This window comes from Phascolarctos cinereus, unplaced genomic scaffold (genome assembly GCF_003287225.1).
Source record: "Phascolarctos cinereus isolate Bilbo 61053 unplaced genomic scaffold, phaCin_HiC Scaffold_3;HRSCAF=262, whole genome shotgun sequence".
In the NCBI taxonomy this organism is placed as follows: domain Eukaryota; kingdom Metazoa; phylum Chordata; class Mammalia; order Diprotodontia; family Phascolarctidae; genus Phascolarctos; species Phascolarctos cinereus.
The window spans coordinates 24,888,134-24,908,202 of record NW_027555736.1 but is presented as its reverse complement, the minus strand read 5'-3'; the positions used below and the strand labels follow the sequence as shown (position 1 = coordinate 24,908,202).

The 20,069-nt window shown below is 46.2% G+C and overlaps 1 protein-coding gene across 2 annotated transcripts in view; it reads right to left on the bottom strand.

Annotated features, from left to right (window-relative positions):
- The window catches only part of NRBF2 (nuclear receptor binding factor 2), a 28,815-nt gene extending 26,685 nt beyond the window's left edge, over positions 1–2,130 (bottom strand). Inside the window, exon 1 of one of the 2 annotated variants that reach the window (XM_078150732.1) lies at positions 1,932–2,130. In XM_078150732.1, the coding sequence (XP_078006858.1) occupies positions 1,932–2,004 (73 nt within the window). In that variant the 5' untranslated portion in view covers positions 2,005–2,130. The remainder of the gene's footprint in view (positions 1–1,931) is intronic. The other variant, XM_020998229.2, reaches the window with a different exon arrangement.
- Positions 2,131–20,069: the final 17,939 nt, after the last annotated feature.

The window sequence follows — 20,069 nt, the reverse complement described above, 5'->3', positions numbered from 1 at the left end:
TAGGTGATGACATGGAAGGATCCAAGCAGAAGACAAAGAATCACACAATCTGAGAGACAAGAGAGGATTTGCAGTGGTCACCTAGCCCAAGCTGTATCTGAAGCATGAATTCCACCACTCTGCTCTCCTCATCAAAAAAATCTGCTTGAATGTCTTAAGGGAAAAGGAACTTTTTTTTTTTGCTGAATCAACTAATTCTACTTTTAGTAGCTTTTACTGTTAGGAAGTTTTCTATTATATCTGGTTGAAATAAAGCCCTCTGTAACTTGAGTCAGGTATAATGCTGCCCTTTTCAAACTTTAAAGCATCATTTCTAAATACCAAGTTATTACTACTCCTCTCTATTCTACCTCATAGCCCTTCAGATACTTGGGTAGTTATGAATTCTTGAGAACCTGGACTACCCTAGTCCAAGGCAGTGGAAAGACCAGTAGATCTCTGGAGCCAGAGGATAAAGGTTTAAAGTACACTTTAGTTGCTTACTTTATGTAACTCTGGTCCGAGTTCTTAACATTTCAAGGCCTGTTAAAGGTTAGACAAGACAGCCTCTAAGGTCCCTTCCAGCCCTAAAAGTATAAGCTCCCTGGTTCCTTCAGATTCTACTCCTTGTTCTACTCCCTCACAGTTGTGGTCACACTCCCCTGTCCTCTGGCTTGTCCAACCTTCTTAAAATGTAACAGCCCAAACTGAAGACAATATTCCAGTGAGGCTATCAACCTCCCTCCTTCTAAACAATACATTCCCATTAATAAGACTTAAGACTGCAATTCCATTTTTGCCACAAATAGATCTATTCCCCTCCAAAGGTTAAGTCACGTCTGGGCTGGAAACAACTCACCCATAGCTTAAGTTGCAGGAGGAAAGTTGATGAAGGAAAAAAGAAAACAAGACTGTTGACATCCTGGGATTTAGAGCTAGAAGGGAAATCATTTGATCCAAACCACCTCAATTTACAGCAGAGGAAATCAAGACCCCCTCCCCCGCCCGGCCCCCCCCCCCCCCGTGACTTGTCCAGATCACAGGGTGTTGACCAGTAGAAGGACCTGAACCCAAATCCCCAGACTCCACGACCACCGTACTTTCCACCACACCTGGCCGGCACCTGTTCTGAGAAAAAGATTTTAAAACTCTGGTCCTACTAGGGGAGAAGCCTGGGCCGAAAGCAAAGTGGACATTCTGTTCTTTTTTATGGGGGGTTTCTCTCTGTGGGGAGGGGGAGCCCTCTAATTTCTGCTCAGGCCAGAGGATGGGGGCACACGGGGGCCTTCAGCCCAGGCTGTCTCGGGGGCTTCTGGAACAGAGAATGCGTTCCCTGGGGGCCCACCCTACCGGGGCTTCTCCTTCCATTAACAACTTGGGGGAAAGAGTGGAAAATGACCTTCCCTTCCCCCACCCGAGCCCGGGCAGCGACGTGGCACCCCGGCCCCACGCGCCCCCACCCCCACCCCCCTGGCCTCCCCTCCCCTCGGGGAAGCCTGGGAACCTGGGGTGGGGGGGGTGAGCCGCCTGGAGACCGGGGAATGGGGAGGGGGCGGGGGTACCAAGACCCACGGGATTTGGGGTTTGCACACGTCCTCGTTTTACAGCGGGGGAAACCGAGGCTCAGAGAGGAGAAAGACGTGGAGGCAAGACCCACGCTCAGACCCTGAAGGAGTCCCAGTCCGAGCCCAGTCCCTCGTTCTCAGGGGGAGAAACTGAGGCCCGGGGAGGGTAAGGGGCTTTAAGGCAAGAGCAACCCCGGGACTCAGAGTTTGGGTACTCGTTTTACAGCGGAGGAAACCGAGTCAAGAGGGCGGGCAGAGGCCTGGGAGGCCAGGCGCCCAGGTTTTCAGAGGGGAACACTGAGGCCCGCGGACCGGGGGCGGGGAAGGAAGGGGTTCGGCAGACCCCCATCCCAGCCCCGGCCCTCCCCTCCCAGGTGCCGCACTCACCAGGTTGAGGGGCCCGTCCATCACTTCCATAGACGCCGGGGCGGGGGGCGGCGGCGGCGGCGCCTCGGCTCATGGAGGGCCAGAGGAGGGCAGCGCTCGAACGGGCCCGGGAGCCGGGTCGGCGCCGCGGCCGGATCAACAGAGCCGCCGCCGCCGCCGCTTCCTCCTCCCCCTCGTCAGACGCCGCCGCCGCCGCCGCCGCCGCCAGAGCCCTCCCCCCGCGCGCGCGCGCGCAGCGTGCTGACGTCACGCGCACAGAGGCGCTGCCGACGCCCGGCTCCGCGAGAGAGGGTTGGGCGGAGCCTAGCGCGATTCTCGTTCTGTCGCGTTCCGCGTCCTGGAACTCGCGAGAGCTTCTTAGAGGCCAGTCTGGGAGCGTGGGGAGGGGTCCTGGCGACATCTGCCCCTATGACCAGCCTCCCTCCCTGTCCACAAACCGCCTCCTAATCCTGTCCTCCCCATTCCCTCCTCCCACTCCTGACCCCACCTCCCATTGACCCTTCCCATTGACCCCATGACCCTCTGCCGTGCCTGCTCTAGCCCTCCTGCTCACCCCGTCCCCACCAGCTTCATCTCCCTGCCCCGCTGACCCCCTTGCGACCTCTTTGACAACCTCCCAGTGGACCCCCTTATCAAGTCATGGATCCCGTCCTTTGACCCTATCTGAGCCCCACTGATGCCCTAGTAACCAGCTACCCACCGCCACTGACCTCCCAAATCATCTCCCATCCCTTCGACCCCCCCCCATTCCAATGACCACCACTTATCCCCAACAGCCCCCTGGCCCACTGACTAACTTCCATCCTCATTGATCACCTCACCACCCATTGGCCTTTTTTCTTACCCTTCTGACTCCCCAACCTCCTTAACCTGCTAGCCATCCCAGTGATCTTTTCCCAACCCCCTGACCCCTCCCAGCCTCAGGGGACCCTGACATTCCTTATCTCATACGCATTTGACTCCTTCCTACCTAGGACTGAGACTTCACCCTCTTCTACTCACTCCCAATTCCATTGGCTGTTTCTCAGCCCCACTGGCTCCTCCAGTCATCAAGACTCCCATCCTACTACTCAGCCACCAAAACTCCTCAATACCATTAACCTCCTCCATTGGCTGCTCAGCCACAGTGATCACCTTGTACCCACTGACACCCCAGCCCAAACCCCACTGACTACTTCCTTGCCTCATTAACTCCCTTCCCACTGGTCATATCCTAAACCACTGAATCCTATTTAACTTTGATGGCTATCTTCCCAGCCCTACTGACCCCTCTTCCAGTCTTGACAAGCACTTACTAATCACTTCCTATGAGTCAGGCACTGTTCAGGGATATAAAGAAAGGCAAAAACCTTGCCTGCCACCAAGGAGTTAACATTCTAATGGAGAATTATCTCCAGTTTCCCCTTATTTGTGCTTCCTACCTCATTTAAACTCTTTTCTTAGGTTCATCCAATCCTGCCATTCAACTATCAACACTAAAAGAGGGCTAAATTAGAGATTACAGGATCTGTTTAAATCCCAGCTCTGCCCCAAGCTATGTGACTGGTCCCGTCTCCTTCCTTGGATCTCAGTTTCCTTCTATACAAAATGAGAGGGTTTGAGGAGATGCTCTCCAAGTTTTCTTCCAGATTCAAATCCTATGATCCCATGATTTACTGGTCTTCAGGACCCAAATAATTTCTATGCCTCACACCCATCAATATCTTCCTCACTTTTCCAAGTCTTCAGAATTATGAAGGCTGGAGGTAGGGAGGAAGGGGGAGAAAATTTTAAAACTCAAAAGCTTATGGAAGTGATTGTTGATAAATCAAAATAAATTAACGATGATTAAAAAAAAATATATAAAGGCTGTGCAGTGACAACTACATGCAGCATGGATGCTTGGCACCAAAGGATGATGTGAAGGATTTGAGTCTTACCAAGGCCACTCACTTGCTGTGTGATCATGGGCAAATTATTTCACTTTTCTGGACCTTGGTTTCCATATCTATATAGGAGTAAGATGATCTCCAAATTCTTTTCCGGTTCTGACAGTCTAAAATTCTGGGATATCCAGCAGAAGGTCCGCTGACAAGCCTGAGATTGTGAAATGAAGGAAGGATGCTGGGGTGGAACATCCCCGGGAAGGGAAAGGAAACTAATCACCTCAGCTACTAGCTAGCGCCCCTTTGGAAGGAGGGGAGACTTCACACTTGTCCCAGAAGAACACAGCCATGGCTTGACTAGACAGCTCAGACCAATGACGTATACCCAGTTTAGACACATAGTTGGCATGACACCAAAGCTAATTATGCCCTTCCTTTCTGAAATGGATGTGTAGACCTCATCCTCCCACGGGTCCCTTCCTCTGTTCTAGAAAAGGAAAGAAGCTCAGTCCCCTTGCAGCTGCAGCCTAGTAATTAACGAAAGGAGCAGACTGCCTTTAGCCTGAAGTAGGGAAGCAGACTCTGAGAAAGGAGATTGAAGATATAAGTGAGAAAGCAGGGATACAAAGAAAGGCCAAAGACAGCCCCTGCCCTCAAGGAACTCTCGGTCTAGTGGGGAAGACAGCATGCAACCAGCTACGTGCAAACAACCTAGAGACAGGATAAACAGGAAATGATAGCATCCACAAAGGGAAAGCTCTAGAATTAAGGGATCCCAAAAGGCTTTTGGTAGACGGTGGGACATTAGCTGGGACTTGGAGGAAGCTAGGAGGCACAAATGAGGAGCGAGAGCACTCCAGGCATTGGGGGGAGGTGGAGGGAGGAGCATAGCCAGAGACAATGCCCAGGGTTAGGAGATAGTTTCTTGTTTGGGGGATTGCCAGGAGACCAGTGTCAATGGATCCAAGAGTACATGCAGAAGAGTAAGGGGGAGAGGCATGTGGGGGGAAAAAGGTGTTTGGGGTACGGGAGGCTCGGAAGGTCTTAGAACACAAAATTGAATGTTTCTTTTTGGAGGTTTATAGGGAACCACTGGAGTTTATTGAGTGGAAGATGGCATATTTGGACTTACACTTTAGGAAAATAATTTTGGTGGCAGAGTAGGGTGTGGACTGGAGTAGGGGAAAGACTTGTACCAGGCAAAGGACAAGAAAGCATATTCAAGAGAGGTTATCTAAGTAAACTCTACAGGCCTTGATGATGTTATTGGATTGTTGGAGATATAGGGGAATCATGAGAGAGAGAGAGAGAAAGAGAGAGAGAGAGAGAACGCTTACTATGGGACACCCACTGTTAGCAGGCACGACCTGGACAAAAATCCAGCAAAGGAGACTGAGAAGGGGTCAGGTAGGTAGGAGGAGAACCAGGAGAGAGTGGTGTCCTAGAAAGAAGAGAGTTATCAAGGAGAAGTGAGTAATTGGCAGTGTCAAAGTCTGGAGAGAAGTCAAGAAAGATGAAGATTGAGAAAAGGCCATTGGATTTGACAATTAAGAGATCACTGATAACTACAGAGAGAGCAACTTCAGTTGAATGGTCAGAAGCCAGATTGTGGAACAAGAGAGTGAGAGAAGAGGAAATGGAAGCACCTATTGTAGACAGCCTTCTCCAGGAATTTAACCATAAAAAGCAGGAAAGAGATGGGATGAGAGTTAGCAGGGAGGGACAGATCAAGGGAGGGTTTTTTGAGAATGAGGGAGACTGGCATATATGTAGAGAAGCAGTAGACAGGAAGAGACTGAAGATAAAAGAGGATGGGGATGACAAAAAGGATTATCAGCTGGATAAAATGAGATGGCATCTGATCACTTGTGCATGTGGAGGGTTGGGCTTGGCAGGGAGAAGGGCCACCTGATCATGTGAGACAGGGATGAAGGAAGAAGTAACAGAAGAAGGCACTGAGTGATATGAGGAAGAGGGGAGAAGAGGGCACTCTTAGCAAGTCCCTTCAATTTTTTTTCAGTAAAATATGAGGCAGGATTCTCAGCGGAGAGGGGAAGGGAGGAGAAGCCCTAGGCATTTTGAGGAGCGGTTTGAAAGAGTCTCTGTAGTGAGTAGAATAGTGAGTTAATTAGGAAAGTATGTAAGAAAGGATTGCCCAGCAGAATGGAGAACCCAGTTGACATTATGTGACATAAATTTGTAGTGGACACATTCTCCACCTTTGTTCAGGATAGGAGTGCTCCAAGACTGAGGGTTGCCAGAGGTGAGCTGGTATATATAAGTGGGCAAAAGACTTAAGAGAAGACAATGTAGAGTTGAATCAGTTCATCAAAGGGTCAAAATGGGGGAAAGAGGAGAATGTAGCTAGTACAGGGCTGATGGCCTAGGAAAGAACGGAGGGATAAAGGGATCAAAGGTCACAGTATGGACAAAGAATAGGTTTATGGCTTGTAAGGCAGAAGAAGAAATGAAATGCAAATACACTGTGACCTAATAAGGGAATTTCAGAGTTCACGAACACGGAAATGGGAATTTGCGGGTGAGGGCAACATGAAGGATATGGCTGTGTTTGTGTGTGACTGAAGTGGAATGGAGGAGGAGGTCACTGGAAATGAGTAAGTTGAGTAACTGGTTGGTTGAGGTGTTTGAAGGAGGATCAGTCTGTATGTTGAAGCTCCCTAGTGTGAGGACAGGAATTGGGGGGCCACATACTGAACTCATTGAGGCCAGAAGCAGAGTATCCCAGAGGTGTGTAGATAAGCTACTAGGATTCTGACTGAGTGGTAGATATGGATTTCGTGAATATCAAGTGAAGAGAGGTACTGAGTGATGTGGGTAAGGGGGGAGCTGGGGAGTGACAAGGGAGACCAAGGAGCATTCCCATTTCCCTGCCTCCACCAATGAGCCAGGGGAATGAGTGAAAGTACAGCCAGTGTTTGAAAGGAGAACCAAGGAGGCTGCATCATCAGGAGGGAACCAGGTCTCTAAGACAGCCAGGACAGAAAGGATGGGAAAGGAAAAGGTAAGATGAAAGCAAGTTTGTTGCATATTAATCAGGCATTCCAGAGGGCACAGTGGAAGGGGTGGATGGCTTTGGGTGGGAGGTGACTGGTGAGTTGAAGAGAACTGAGATAAGGAATCAGGCAATGGCGAATGGAATTTGAATGATGATTGCTTGGGGGTCACTGGGATAGAGAGGATATAATAGGGGAGGTGGAGTTTCTTATTAAGGGAAATGTTTAGGAAGATTTTCAAAGTCAGTAATGTTATGACCTCGGGGTAGAGGTCATATAAGAGCGTTGGGTAGCTTAAATGAGGGAGCAAGAACTTGAAGAGCCCCTTAGGAGGCTGGAGAGCAAACAGAAGACGGAGGCTCTGGATGGTGAGCCCCCTTCCCCCTTTCCACTCCTCTCCTCTTCCTACTGCCCACTGGAGCCTGAGATCAGGCAGGAGATGGTGCAGAGCAGTCCGGAGATTTTAGTGCTTCTTCAAAACTTAACCCTTCGATCCTCACTTTGTCCTTGTGGCTGTGAAATTGTCCCCATTTTCCAGGCTAGCAAATGGAGGCATGGTGTAATTATTGGAACTCCATCAAACAAGATGAAAAGGATGAACTAATAATTAGAAGAAGGAGTAAGAGGAAAACAGTAAGCAATCAGCATTATTTAGCATTTACTGTGCCAGGCACTGTGTTAAGCACTTTACAAATATTTCATTTTATCTTCACAACAACCTTGCAAGGTGGGTGCTATTATTGTTTCCATTTTACAGTTGAAAAAACTGAGGCAGATTGAGGTTAATGGACTTGCCCAGGGTCACACAGCTAGTAAGTATCTTGGGCAGAATTTGAACTCAGGTCTTCCTGACGCAGGTCCCGGTCCTCTGTGCATTGTGACACCAGCTACCTCTGTAAGGAGAAGGAAGAAGAGAACAGGAAAGGAAGGAGAGAAAGAGAAGACAGCTTTCTGGCTTGCAAGGTGCCTGACATTCATTACCTAATTTGGCCCTCAGCTACCCTGTGAGGGAAGGCGGCTAGATGGTGGTGGACTTCAGCATTAGGAAGATCTGAGCGCAAATTCTGCCTGAAACACCTTTTAGTTGTGTGCCCCCGGGGAAATTGTTTAACCTCTCTGTGCCCCAGCTTTCCCATCTGTAAAATGGGGATTAATAATAGCATCTACCTCACAGAGTTGTTTGTTGAATAAGGTAATATATGTGACACTGTGTACATTTTAAAGCTCCATATAAATACTAGCAAAAAAAAAGCTATCAGAAAAAAGTATGAGAAAACAGAAATTCTTGCCTAGGAATCTCATCTGAGAATGTGCCTGAATTCATATGGTTTTCTAGTAAATGTCACAGATGGTATTCAGATGTAGGGCTTTTCTGCCTAACAGCCCTCTAGAAGTGACAGAGAGAAAGCCAGTCACAGTAGATATACTACTGTCCCTCAGCAGCTCCCGGTTCCCTGGGGCCAAGGAGGTTAGTCTTCGTAGGTTCAAGGTTATGAACACCAAAAGATGTGAGCTAAAGGGGAGCTAGTGTGGGGTCATGTGGGGTTGTTTATCAAGTACAGATCGCAGACCAAGGTCTGGACAGAGCCAGACATTCTGGCATTCTTACACTGATCCTGACTGCCACACAAGTTCAGCGAGGAGAGCCAGTCAAGGATTCGACTCCACGATGTTCAGGAGTGGGGAGGCCAAGTTTCTCATCCAGCAAGCTGACACTTAAGAGAGGTCAAGCTACAAGGAAACATTTGTCGAATGAACAATTCAACCTCGGCTAGCTCAGGGGCTGTGAAACTGGGGGTATGGAGAGGGTTACCAGGGGGTCCAGACACAGGCCTGTGTGCCCAGCTATTACCCCTGGAATCATGGGACTGGCTCATGTCCATTCTTTTCAGAGTATCACAAACTCCATCCCTCTGCCAGGCTCCTTGGCTTCCCCAGCAACTAGGAGCATGGAAACCCAGTACTGAGGTCCAGGCTGCAAAGGTGCTGGTCTAGACAGGGTAAGTGTGGAAGCAGCAGCAGGCATCAATGTCGGTTCATCCAATACAAGCATTGTTTTGGATGAAATGACTCCCAAGGAAGCAAAATTACCTACGATCCAAATGAATGAAAATGCTTTTATTAAGCAATTGTTTTGTGCCCACACAAGGCTAAGGGTTGGGGGATACAAAAACAAAAATGGAGACTGTCTGTACCCTAAAGGAACTTGTATTCTAGTAGGCAAAGCCAACCCGTGTGGTGGAACAGTGTCCAGGTAAATGAGTTTTGATCTGGAAAGTCACAGGGATGTAGAGGTGATCCATAAGAAAGTGATTCTCAAACCCTCTCCAGAAGCAATGGTGCTGCTGATTTGATTATGACGTCCAGAGCAAGATGTGAAAAGGCAGAGGAATGGTACGTGTGGGATGGCAGGCAGACGTTTAGATGGCCCAGGCAGCCAACTGAATGGTGTATGAAGGTGAGACGTGGTCTGTTTAGTATGAGTTCAGTAGGCTAGTTGGCAGCAGCTCAGTCACCACTCAAGAAGGCTGGGCCCTAGGATAAAAAGATCTGAAGATTCCATTGGCAAGTGGATTAACTTCCTCAGAACCTGGGACCTGGATTCTCGAAGTCCAGTGCTTAGGTCTAGCATGCGGATGGACGGCGATGGTCCAGGCAGGAGTAGGGCAGGAGCAACAGACAGTGGGTGGCCCAGGCAATAACTATATAGGATGGGACGATAAAGACCTGTGGTCTAGGATCAATTGGAAACCACATCATTGAAATAAGTAGGTCCTCTTGGCTTCCAAAGATGATCAACGTGCAATTCAACTCAGTTCAAGTCAACAAGAATTTATTAATCATCTAATGTATACCAAATACTGTACTACAGACTGGGAATACACCATCATGAATCAAATTGTATTTGCCATCATTTTTAAACATTTTTTTAAAACTTTTTTTCTTTTTTTTATTCTATTTTTTTGGTTTTTTTAAACATTCACTTTCACAAGTTTTCACCCCATCTCACCCCTCTCCCCACTCCAAGATGGCATGCATTCTGAATACCCTTTCCCCTAGTCTGACTTCTCTTCTATCTCTCCCCCCTTCTCTTATCCCCTTCCCCTTCTATTTTCCTGTAGAGCAGGATAGACTTCTGTACCCCATTTCCTGTATTTCTTATTTCCCAGTTGCATGTGAAAACATTTTTTTTAAAACATGTGTTTTTAAAACTTTGAGTTCCAAATTTTCTCCCTTCCTCCCTCCCCACCCACCCTCACTGAAAAGGCAAGCAACTCAATATAGGTTGTACATGTGCAGTTATGCAAAACACTTCCATAGTAGACATGTTGTGAAAAACTAACTCTGTTTCCCTTAATCCTATCCTGCCCTCCCATTTATTCTATTCTTTCTTTTGACCCTGTCCCTCCTCAGAAGTATTTGCTTCTGATTACCCTCTTTCCCAATCTGCCCTCCTCTCTATCATCCCCCTGCTCTCTTGTCCCCTTCTCCCCCTATTTTCCTGTAGGGTAAGACAGATTTCCATACCCAATTGAATGTGTATGTTATTCTCTCCTTAAGCCAAATCCTATGAGAATAAGATTCCTCATTCCCTCTCACCTTCCCCTGTTTCCCCTCCACTGAGAGACTTTTCTTTTCTGTTTTTTTTTGTGAGATAATTTACCCCATTCTACCTCTCCCTTTCTTCTTCTCCGAGTATCATCCTCTCTCATCCCTTAATTTTATTCTCCAGATATGACCCCTTAATCTTCAACTCACCCTGTGCCTTCTATCTATCTATCTATATATATATACATACATATAATTTTTTTCCTTCAACTACCCTAATACTGACAAAGTTCTCATGAGTTACAAATATCATCTTTCCATGCAGGAATGTAAACAGTTCAATCTTAATAAGTCTCTTATGATTTCTCTTTCCTGTTTACCTCTTCATGTTCCACTGAGTCCTGTATTTGAAAGTCAAATTTTCTATTCAGCTCTGGTCTTTTCATCAGGAATGCTTGAAAGTCCTCTATTTCACTGAATGACCATTTTTTCCCCTGAAGGATTATACTCAGTTTTGCTGGGTAGGTGATTCTTGGTTGTAATCCTATCTCCTTTGCCCTCCGGAATATTATATTCCATGCCCTGCGCTCCTTTAATGTAGAAGCTGCTAAATCTTGTGTTATCCTGATTGTGTTTCCACAGCACTTGAATTGTTTCCTTCTGGCAGCTTGTAATATTTTCTCCTTGACCTGGGAACTCTGGAATTTGGCTACAATATTCCTAGGAGTTTTCCTTTGGGGATCTCTTTCAGGAGGAGATCTGTGGATTCTTTCAATTTCTATTTTGCCCTCTGGTTCTAATATATCAGGGCAGTTTTCCTTGATAATTTCTTGAAAGATGATGTCTAGGCTCTCTTTTTGATCATGGCTTTCAGATAGTCCAATAATTTTAAAATTCTCTCTCCTGGATCTATTTTCCAGGTCAGTTGTTTTTCCAATGAGATATTTCACATTGTTTTCTAATTTTTCATTCTTTTGGATTTGTTTTACAGTGTCTTGATTTCTCATAAAGTCACTAGCTTCCAATTGCTCTATTCTAATTTTTAAGGAAGTATTTTCTTCAGTAATCTTTTGGACTTCCTTTTCCATTTGGCCAATTTTTCTTTTTAGGGCATTTTTCTCCTCATTGGCTTTTTGGACCTCTTTTGCCATTTGGGTTAGGCTATTTTTTAAGGTGTTATTTTCTTCAGTATTTTTTTGGGTCTCCTTTAGCAAGCTGTTGACTTGTTTTTCATGATTTTCTTGTATCACTCTCATTTCTCTTCCCAGTTTTTCCTCTACTTCCCTTACTTGCTTCTCAAAATCCCTTTTGAGCTCTTCCAAGGCCTGGGACTGATTCATATTTTTCTTGGAGGCTTTGGATGTAGGAGCTTTGACTTTGTTGTCTTCTTCTGGTTGTATATTTTGATCTTCTTTTTCACCAAAGTAAGATAATATAGTCTGACTCTTTTTGCGCTGCTTGCTCATGATCCCAGCCAATTACTTGAGTTTTAAACTCTTTGTTAAGGTAAGAGTCTGCTTCCAATGTGGAGAGTGTACTGTCCCAAGCTTCAGGGGTTTGTATAGCTGTTTTCAGAGATACTTGTAGGGACCTGTAAATTTTCAGTTCTTCCAAGGTGGTATGATAAGGGGGAGGTGTTTACTCCTTTCCTGGCCTGTGACCACAAGTATTCCTTTCTGTCCTGTAACTGTGAGGAGGGGTTCCTCTCCACAGCCACTACAAGCTCACCACACCAGCGCTCCTCCTCACCCCAGCACTGCCGCCCAGAACTGTGACCCAGATCCAAGCACGGGCAAAGCAAGAGATTCCTGTCTCAGCACTGGCAAAGAGATCCCTGCAGTCCCTCTCTGATCAGCCACTGGATTCCCCCTCAGTCTGTGGGCGGAAGCTGGGAAGCAGCTGCCCCCCAGGGCCACGGGCTTGGGGAATGAAGCTGAAACCCCGCCTTCCTCTCTGAGCACCAACAGAAACAGGCTTTTCCCACTGACCTTCTAAGTTGTCTTTGGCATTCGTGGATTGAGGAGTCTGGAAACCTCCACAGCTGCCCACGATTCAGTCCTTTGAGGCCTGCCCCGGGTTCCCTGAGACCTGCGCTCCCATGCTGCACTGTGCTTCCAGCCCAGTGGATACACCTTTCTAATCAATCATCCAGGTTGTCTTGGTCTGGAAATTTGTTTCACTCTGTCTTTTTGTGGGTTCTGATGCTTCAGAATTTGTTTAGAGCTATTTTTTATGAGTATTTGGAGGGGTTTGGGGGAGAGCTCAAACAAGTCACTGCTTTCACTCTGCCATCTTGGCTCTGCCCTCTGTATTTGCCATCATTAATTGTGCAAGAAGGGATCTCCTCCAGGAAATGTACTGTTTTAAGAGCAGAGACTAATGAAGGTCCAGCCCTGTCATAATCTCTAGCATTTACGTAGGACTTTAAAGTTGGCAAAGCACTTTATGTCCATTATCCCATTTGGTTCAAGTGCTAGAGCCATGACATGTGAAGAGGCCTTCCTGGAGGCTTCCAGAGCATGGAATAAAATGGTCTAATGAAGAGTTTATGGAAGAATTCCTGGGAATTTAATCCCCTGTGGCTCAACTCACCATCCCTGTGACTTTCCAAATCAGAACCGGAATGTTATTTGTCAAAATGACTCACTGACTCTTCCCCTCCTAAAATCTAAAACCAAGTGAGAAAGGTCTTTGCTTCAGCATTTGCATCCCCAGTGTTTAGGGCACAGTAAATGTGGAATAAATGCTTTTCCCTCCATTTGTAGCTGCTCCTTTGGGGCAATCCATCCTCCCCCAACCTTCCCTGGAGCTCGAGGGCAGCTTCTCCAGAGGTCTGGCTCAGGCTCCAGAGGTGACCCTCAGGGCCCACCGTGATTTCTGGTATTGTATGCAGTACAAGCAACTGGGGAGGAGCGCCTGAAATGAATTGTAGCCTGAATATTTCTATCATTCTTTGGGGATTTCATGCTGTTGCAGTGTTTCAAAATGGGGATGTTATGTATAGAGAATAGTCCTTGGAGTCAGGAACCTTCGGATTCTAGTTGTGCCTCTAACACAGTGACTTAGTGACCCTAGGCAAATCACCTTAATCTTTTAGTCCTCTAGGAAAGCTTTTGGTTTGAGAGAATGTGCTGGGGGCAGCTAGGTGGCAGAGTGGATAGAGCACTAGCCCTGAAGTCAGGAGGACCTGAGTTCAAATCTGATCTCAGACAAACACTTGACACTTACTAGCTGTGTGACCCTGGGCAAGTCACTTAACCCTGATTGCCTAAAAAAAAAAAAAAGAAAGAAAAAAAAAAAGAGAGAATGTGCTGGCCTAAACCAGACTAGAAAGTTTCCTCACTTGGGAGTTCTTTGTATCAATGAAATGAGAGGTCCAATCCTGTGAAGTAGATAGTACAAGGGTTATTATTTCTGTTACATGAGGAAGGAAACTGAGGCTCAGAGAGAGGGAAAGTGACTTGCTTAGGGTCACCCAGCTAAGAAGAGACAGGGCTAAGATTTGAACCTGGGACTCTTGACTCCAAGGCCACACCTAACGAGATGATAATTGTCAAATGCTTAGCATAGTGCCTGGTACATAGAACATGCTATATAAATGTTAGCTATTCTTCCTCATGTTTTCTGGCAAAACTTTTCTTCCTGCCTCTTCTTCTTCTTCTTCTTCTTCTTCTTAAAATTTTATTAATTTATTTTGATTTATCAATAGTCACTTCCATATGCTTATGAGTTTAAAATTTTTCTCCCTCTTCCTCCCCACCACCCTCCCCAAGACAATGCACAATTTGATATAGGCTATACATTTACATTCCTATTAAACATATTTTCACATTAGTAATGTTGTAAGTAAAAATTAAAACCAATAGGAGGAACCATCAGAAAGAGGAAACAAAACTCAACAGAAGAGAAAAAAAAATAGCAATTCAACTTCCATAGTTCTTTCTTTGGATGTGGATAGCATTTTCCATCATGAGGCCTCTGGAGATGTCTTAGATCCTTGTATTGCTGGGAAGGGTTAAGTTTATCAATATTAGTCATCGCACAACGTGGCTGTTACTGTGTACAACGTTCTCTTGGTGCTGCTCACTTCACTCAGCATCAGACCATACAAGTCTTTCCAGGTTTTTCTGAAGTCAGCCTGTTCATCATTTCTTATAGCACAATAGTATTCCATTACATTCATATACCACAACTTGCTCAGCCGTTCCCCAATGGATGGGTATCCTCTCAATGTCCAATTCTTTGCCACCACAAAAAGAGCTACTTTAAATATTTTTGTGCATGTGGGTCCTTTTCCCATTTGCATGATCTCTTTGGGATACAGCCCTAGAAGTGCTATTGCTGGATCAAAGGGTATGCATATTTTGATAGACCTTTGGGCATAGTTCCAAATTGCTCTCCAAAACGGTTGGATCATTTCACAACTCCACCAAAAATGCATTAGTGTTCCAATTTTCCCACATCTTCTCCAACATTTATTATTTTCCTGTTTTGTCATGTTCTGCCTCTTCTTAAAGAAACTTCTTCAGTAGTAGCCAAGGTCCCAGAATACATTGTTTAGATACTTCCTGTTGCACCCAGGGCCCTCTGCTGCTGTTCCTTTCCCACAAAAGCTGAAGTATAAGACATCCATCTTGGTAGACTTAAGGAAGCCATGGGACAGTAGGGATGGTGGTGCCATGGACCAAAGCTAGACTAGACCAGAGCACACAGAACCATGTCTCTGCTCCCTAGACCGTCCCTAACACTCGGCTTCTTGTCTTGTTCACAGCCCTTCACATTCCTCCCTGGAGAACTGAGTTTCCATGGGAGGAGTCTCTCCTGGAGCTATTTTGGCCCTCAACAACACCTTACACTCACTGGGTGGCTTCCACATGGCCCAGTAGGTTCAGAAGCAAATGCAGGAAGAATGATGCAACCAGGGAGTTTGCTATGACTTCAGGTGGAAGGCCAAAGAATTTTCACCACAGAGCTGGACCGAGGCCAGGCTTTATCGCTGGCTGCTGTGGTCTGGGGTCTCCTCCCTCCCTAATTCTAAAATTTGATGGTCTCTGAATGAACTGTGACTGCCATTTTCCTTGTTTTCATTTTCAGTTCATTTTTTTTTTCTTTTAGGAAAGCATGTTGGACAAAGGAAATGGAGAAATAGACCCTCAGGCTTTTCTGCTACCATGATGAGATTCAATTCAATAAACATTTATTAAGCTCCAGCTGCACACACACCAAGTCCTTCAGAGATACTTGTTGAATGACCGACTGAAGTTAATTCACCATCCTATCCTGAACACTTCCACAATTAGCAAGGTGACTTTTCCGCGAGGGTAAATGATGGTTCCTAACTGGATATTAGAAGCTGGAAATCAAGGAATTTAGAACTGGACAGTGCCTGATGTGCCATCAGGCACTCATTTTACAGATGAAGAAACTGAGGCCCAGAAAAGTTAAGTGATTTGTCCAAGGTTTACAAACAGTCAGGTACGTGGCTGGGGCTTGAACTCACCTGTATAAAATTACAGAATTCTATTAGATGCCCTCTAAATCCAGTCCTAAAATCTGTGATCAATAATCATTTAAATGTCTACAGCAGGGGTGGGGAATCTGTGGCCTCGAGGCCACATGTGGCCCTGTAGGTCCTCAAGTGCAGCTCTGCCACCTGTGGCCAAGGGGCTGCAGGTTCCCCACCCTGGGCCTACAGGATACCAAGCCCTGTATTAAGGGGGAGAAGGAGAAATGACGATGATTAAATAAAATAGAATCCTGGCCCTAATGAGATATAATCCATGTTCCTCAATAGAGGAATAGAACACGGAGTGTAACATGGGCCGCCCCATGGGACATGTTCCAGAGAACCACAAAAGAGCTTTGGGGTGTGCTTCAGGCCATGGGGTGACCCGGGGCTGAAAGAACTGAGGTATTTGATCCTCTCTTAGATCATTACAATAGCGGTTAAGAGATACCTCCTAGCTCAGTCTCTTGCTTCAAGACTCTTTAAGAGGCTCCCAGTGATGGGTGGGCAGCCCTCTTCCATCCCGGCATTCTGGCAGCAGGACTCTACCAGGTAAGTCTGCAGCTGGGCCTCGGCTGCTTTCTCAGCGTTTGTGTGTGTTCTCTCTTGATCTTTGAACAGATAGACGTCTGTGCTCAGCTGGATGTGTCCAGGTTTGGAGACCACCTTGTGAGTGGAGAGGTTAAGGGTCACAAATCATCAGTGACTTGCTCATTGGGCCCATCATAAGCTCGTAGGCATTAGAGGTGGCCCCCACCACTCTTTCAGGCATGGCCCCATTCATGTTTCAGCTAACTCTCCATGCACCTCTTTCTCCAGATTTTTTCTTCTTCTCCTCTTCCTGGATAGCCACATTACCTCCAGGGAAATGGCTTCCCTCAAGCTGTCTTTCCATCTTCCCCTTTTATGGTGTCTTTCTCCATTAGAACATAAACTCCCTGAGGACAGCAGCCATTTTGTTTGCATCCCAAGCATTTAGCACAGTGCCTACCACATAATAATCAATTAATTAGTACTATGAACCTATTTATTAGCATCTAATACAAAGCAGCTGCAAAGTACCTGGGAAGGGGGTGGGTGGCACCAGCAGTGCAGATGACCAGGAAAGGCCTTATGTAGAAGATGGTGACTGAGCTGAGCTTTGAAGGGAGAAGGGGTTCTGAGAGGTGGAGGTAAGCAGGAAGGGCACTGGGGCTTGGGGACAGGCATCGTGCCAAGGCATGGACTGGGGAGATGGGAAAATTGCGAGTCAGGGTAGTGAGAAGGCAGGTTTGGCCAAACTAGAGGGGGTGTGAGCAGAAGTGAGGGGCAATAAGGTTGGAAAAGGTAGGTCGGAGCCAAGTTGGGAAGGGCTTAAAAAGCCAAACAAGGGCTGGGATCAGAATGGAGAACTCCCAGGTAATGACATTCCCCCTACTGAGGCAGGCTGTTAACTTCTTTGAAACTTATCATCTTAGAGAATTGCCTAGATCCCTGAGAAATTAAGTGAATTCTCCAAGGTCACCTTATAGCCAGCTAGTGCATGGCAGAAGCAGGCACCCAGGTCCTCCTTGTTGTGAGGTCACCTTTCTATCCCCTGTCTTGCTGCCAGACAGAATCCTGAAAGCCAGAGGAAGCCCCTAGAGTTTATTGAAGATGGCAGTCATAGGGTCAGTTCTGTGCTTTAGGAAGATCAGTCTGGCAGTTGTGTGAAGGATGAATCGGTGGAGGGAGAGGTCTGGGGTAGGGGAACCAATAGAAAGCTATTACAATAGTCCAGGCAAGAGGAGTTAAGGTGGAGGCTTTGTGAGTGGAGGAAAGAGGATGTGAGAGGAAGTGGTAGAAAGGACTATGAATGGATATGGATTTGAGGATGACAACAAGGGTTTGAAACTGGGAGTTTGGAAGGATGGGGATGCCTTTGATAGAAATAGGGAAATTGGGAAGAAAGGTACATCTTGGAGGAAAGAATGATTTCTGTTTTGGCCATGCTGAGTTTGAGAAGCCTCAGCTCATCCAGTTGCACTTATTCAGTAGGCGTTAGGTGATGTGTATTGATTGATTGATTGATTGACTCAGTCAATGACTGATTGATTGATATTGATCGACTCAGTTTAGGAAAGAGTCTAAGGCTGGAAATGAAGACCTGGGAGTCATCAAATAGAGATGATCATTCAACCCCTGGGAGCCCATGAGGTCACTGAGAAAGAATGTGGAGAGACAGGAGATCCTGGGACAGAGCTTTTATATTATAGATGATGAGCCAGCGAAGGAGACTGAGAAGGACAGTGAGACAGGTAGGAAGAGAACTAGGAGAGAACAATGCAGGGAGAAGAGCATAGTCAACAGTATCGTGCTATGGAGAAGTCAAGAAGGATTGAGTACTGAGAGAAGGCAACCAGATTTGTCAACTAAAAGATCTTTGGTGAGTTTTTGGTGGAATGATGAGGCTGGAAGTCTCTTTGGGCTAAGCATAAAGTGAGTATGATGGGTTAGAATACCTCAAAGGATCCTCCCAGGTTTTGGCTATTTGACTCTACTGTGGTTGGCCTCAGTAGGCTGCAGAGCTGGGCCCATGGGAGTCTTTGAGGTCCCTGAGGCAATGGAGAGAGAGGAGAGCGCAGAGCTGTGGGGGCCACCACATTTAGGTGTGTTATAGAGGATGAGCCATCAAAGGAGCTCCATGGCTGAGCCCTGCCAGGCTCAGGGGAGAACCTTCTGCAGTACAAGCAAGCTCTGCCTTCTAAGGAACCTGTCTTTCTCAAGTAGATGGGAGTACAGAGGAGGAGGAGGGAATTCAACTGTGTGAGAGCCACTTGTTAAATTTTCAGTGTGAGTGTTTACACCTCGGAAATTGGTGAACTCTATAGAGCAGGGCTTCATGGAATCTTTTGTTGATCGCTTAGACTTAAGAAAGTGATGGAAAAATGTTTATAATACATATTCAACTTAAAAGAGGGTAGCTGGGTGGCTCAGTGGATAGAGCGCTTGGCCTGGAATCAAGAAGACTCATCTTTCCTGAGTTCAAATCCAGCCTCAGACACTTGCCAGCTATGTGACCCTGAGAAGTCGTTTCACCCTGTTTGCCTTAGTTTCCCCATCTGTAAAATGAGCTGGAGAAGGAAATGGCTAACTACTCTGGTAACTCTGCCAAGAAAACCCCAAATGAAGTCATGGAGAATTGGACACAACTGAAAAACGACTGAGAAAACTCAAAAGTGGGGTGTGGCTATTTGACTTGATCAGCCCCTACCTTACTTAGAAAAAGCAGAAATCAGTCGCTTCAGATTCTCCCCTTTGTCCTTTGTTCTGTCCTCTGGCATCAAAGAGAGCAGCCATTAGACTAATGGTAGCTCCTGCTCCTGGACCGTAGGCAGGTTGTTTAGCCATTGCTTATTTAAATAATAGCAGCCTTAGGTAATAGCATGTGAGTCCGCAAAATTCTATGTTTTCTGTAATAATGAATTCTTTATTAAAAATAATTTAGCTAAGATTCATTTGCTCATTATTAGCCCATCTGAAACAAGTTTTAAAAAGATACAAGAGAGTAGGATTTGAAAAGAATATATAGACATTTCTATCAAAACTAGGCATCAGCTGTTAAACGCTATTTACTCTACCTCCAGTTCTTCTGAGGTTGAGCACCTTCCTACCTCCGCTGCTGTCTGTAAGTTTTCACTTCCTAGCTGAAAATGCTCCATTCAGCCCTCTGCACTTCCCTTATTAAAAGTTTCTAGAAGTTTCTATCTCTCCTGTATTGTTTTTACAACGACAGTTTGCTTCCACATCTGAGCAGATCTTTGCCCATGTCATTTAATCAGAACTGAGAGCTTACAGAGGTGCATGTCCCCCCAAGATTTTATTTTTTCCAGTCAGAAGAGGATTTCCACCCCACCTGACCCACTTGTTCTGGCTAATTCCTGCCAGGGAAGCCAGGATATCTATGAAAACTACTTTCCATTAGGTTTCCTTAGACTGAACATCCACAGACTTAATAGGCAGGCAGACTTGTGTAGTGGAAAGAATTTAGAGGTGGAAGGGACCTCAGAGGTCACTTAGTCCAACCCCCTTATTTTATGGATGATCAGACTGAGGCCCAAAGATATTAAGTGACTTGCCCAAGGCCATTAAGCTAGCCAGTATCAGGACCTAAGACCTCTGACTCCAGATCACCCCTTTTTATTTGATGTGCATCTGCTGAATCTCAGCACCACCTCGTTATCCG